Below are 3,243 nucleotides of genomic sequence, written 5' to 3'. Positions count from 1 at the left end.
AAGTGTTTATTATAGGGTAAGAAACAAATTTTTGACTTCATAATCAGTCTAAGACACTTAATAAGGGTTATATAAGTGTTATTCAAACCGCAAAACGTTGTTTTCGGTTTAAAAACCCTATTTCCTCGGAATTTCCTCGGAATAGAGTACTACCATGTTCTTAATCATTTTCCCCATGATGATACCAAATTTTGTAACTTCGTGTAAACCCACTCAAATATAGATGAGTCCAAACATCCCACTCTTTAATAACCTTTCTATTTTTACAATTAGAGCAAGGACATCTTAACATACCTGTTTTTGCTTCCGGTTGTCGGTGAACTAACCCCATGAATTCGGTTATACCTCGTTGGTATTCTTCCGTAAGCAATCTCGTGTTCGGATCCAAATGAGGTCGATCGATCCAAGAACGAAAATAATTTGAAGAAGACATGTTTTTTATGAATCAAATTCATGTGCAAAGAGAGTAAGAGGAAGGATGAAGATATGGAGTGAATGAAAGGAAGAGGGGTGCTTGTATTTATAGTTGAAATCCTACCGACAGCCCGAGGAAATTCCGACGGAATTCCGACGCCAACGGCTAGTTCGTCGGAATTTCCTCGGAATTTTTAAAATCCCCCAACGGCTCTCTAACGGCTATAATATATCCTCGGAATTCATCGGTTTTTTCCGAGGAATACGTTTTTCCTCGGTATTCCATAAGAATATTCCGACAGATTAGTATTTCCTCGGAATTCCGTCGGTATATTCCGAGGAAATTCCGAGGAAACCAAATTTTGTGTTTCCTCGGAAATTCCTCTGGATATTCCGAGGATTTCATTTTCCGTCGGAATGTCCGTCAGAATACCACTGTTTTCTTGTAGTGTTACTTCTTTTTTTTCATAGGTGAGGGTTGGATTTCAACTTCACAATTCTTGACTAATCTTCGGCTGTCCGACTTTGTCATGAAGATTCTGTAACGCATTCAAGCCTTTGTTTTGAATTATGTCATTTTCTCATCTATTTGTTTTTATTTGTGTTGTTGTTCTATGTTATGATTTATATCAAAGAAGATGGTTTTAATTCTCTTTTTTGTTTATATGCAAACAATTTAAATAATGAAACTAAGTGGTGCTAAAAAATCCCCTTAAAATTTTAAATTTCATGACATTGTTTCAACATACAATAACCTTACAATAACATAAAAGTTGCTTTTTGATTTAGAGAAGTAATAAAATTTGGTCCTTTTTGGCTATTGATTTAGGAATCAGAAAACGTTAAAAAGAACATAAATCTTGAGAACGTAAATACTTTTCACTGAATCAAATGAAACACAAGGAGATCAACCCAAGAGAGGATTCCTTTGCTGTGGAGCAGGACACTTGAAGTTACGAGGTGGAGTCTTACCACAGTCGATAAGAAGCTCAAGAGCAATGGGAATAAGCAGGTCAATATTGAGAAGCTTGGCTCTAATGCTGCTACAAAGACAAACCGCTGCGTCAAGACCCACTAAACCGTCAAGAACCGGGCAACATTTCGTCTTGGCATAGCCTTTCCCTAGTCCAATGTGAATCAAACCGCCAAGCACGTCCACACATGCGCTTAGCTTAAGCACGTTGATTGAGCAAGTCTTAGGCTTAGGTGTTGGTGCTGGAGGTGGAGGAGGACATGGGGTTGGTGGCGGTGGAGGAGATGGGGTTGGCGGTGGCGGTGGCTTGACGTATGGTGGTGGGGGCGATGGAGTTGGTGGTGGCGGTGGCTGGATGTGTGGTGGTGGAGGAGATGGGGTTGGCGGTGGCGGTGGCTTGACGTATGGTGGTGGGGGCGATGGAGTTGGTGGTGGTGGTGGCTTGACGTACGGTGGTGGGGGCGATGGGGTTGGTGGGGGTGGTGGCTTGACGTACGGTGGTGGGGGCGATGGGGTTGGTGGGGGTGGTGGCTTGACGTACGGTGGTGGGGGCGATGGGGTTGGTGGGGGTGGTGGCTTGACGTACGGTGGTGGGGGCGATGGGGTTGGTGGGGGTGGTGGCTTGACGTACGGTGGTGGGGGCGATGGGGTTGGTGGGGGTGGTGGCTTGACGTACGGTGGTGGGGGCGATGGGGTTGGTGGGGGTGGTGGCTTGACGTACGGTGGTGGGGGCGATGGGGTTGGTGGGGGTGGTGGCTTGACGTACGGTGGTGGGGGCGATGGGGTTGGTGGGGGTGGTGGCTTGACGTACGGTGGTGGGGGCGATGGGGTTGGTGGGGGTGGTGGCTTGACGTACGGTGGTGGGGGCGATGGGGTTGGTGGGGGTGGTGGCTTGACGTACGGTGGTGGGGGCGATGGGGTTGGTGGGGGTGGTGGCTTGACGTACGGTGGTGGGGGCGAAGGGGTTGGAGGTGGCGGTGGTTTGACGTACGGTGGTGGAGGAGATGGGGTTGGTGGTGGCGGTGGCTTCGCGGTGGGAGGGCATGGAGTGTACGGTGGTGGAGGCGATGGTTTTGGAGGGTCACTACATTCACAAGCGTAAGAGATGGCGAGGAAACCAAAAAGGAGAAGTATCACAAAGGAGAGATATTGATTGTGAAGAAACCCCATCTTGAGGTTTAAGGTTTGGTTTTGTGAGGAAATGATGAAGTACGTTAAAACTATTGAGTGTTGTCCTCTTTATATAGTGGTACCGAAAGGGATCTCTAAGATATTTTTTCCCCTTTATGATAATTAATGTTCTCATTATCATCATCGTGATGATATGAACGTGCCAAATTGCGATTTATATAAGATGACTGATATTGGATTATAATATAATTACAATATTACGTTAACAAAAATAAGTACGTAAAAAGGGTCTTCTAAGAGTTTCCGGAATTTCAGTATGTTCGTAGTTGTACAATTTTGGTATGTTGCCAATAGTTGCACATTTCTTTTCAATTCATAGATAATGGAGATAAATGGAAATATTTTTGGAAAAATTGGCTAACTAGGCCATATTGGAAATGAATTTGTCCCTTTATACCTTTGAGTCTATAAGCTTGTCTAAATATACTTTTGTTTTTTTTTAAATACGAAATTAACCCTCTAATTAAACAAATAACATACTTTAACATAATTCACTTAACTTTAAAATAGTAAATATATTTTGATAAATCTCTAGAACAATCCTTAATAAGTAAATAAATAATAAAAATTTAAAATATATTTTTTTAAATGGTTTCAAAATGAATTTTTGGATTTTAGAATAAAATTTTGAGAAACAAAATTTGAAAAAAAAAATTGAATTCAAA

General features: G+C 42.8%; 1 protein-coding gene across 1 annotated transcript; it reads right to left on the bottom strand.

Annotated features, from left to right (window-relative positions):
- Positions 1-1,208: 1,208 nt before the first annotated feature.
- Positions 1,209-2,584, bottom strand: LOC106320829 (36.4 kDa proline-rich protein-like). Its single transcript, XM_013759181.1, has 2 exons — positions 2,240-2,584; positions 1,209-1,783 (listed from the first exon to the last, which is right to left on the bottom strand). The coding sequence occupies exons 1-2, from the start codon at positions 2,555-2,557 to the stop codon at positions 1,322-1,324; spliced, it is 780 nt and encodes a 259-aa protein (XP_013614635.1). The 5' UTR covers positions 2,558-2,584; the 3' UTR covers positions 1,209-1,321.
- Between the last annotated feature and the right edge of the window lie 659 nt (positions 2,585-3,243).

Source organism: Brassica oleracea, unplaced genomic scaffold (assembly GCF_000695525.1).
Source record: "Brassica oleracea var. oleracea cultivar TO1000 unplaced genomic scaffold, BOL UnpScaffold01083, whole genome shotgun sequence".
NCBI classification, from domain to species: domain Eukaryota; kingdom Viridiplantae; phylum Streptophyta; class Magnoliopsida; order Brassicales; family Brassicaceae; genus Brassica; species Brassica oleracea.
This window is presented reverse-complemented; position numbering and strand designations above follow the sequence as displayed.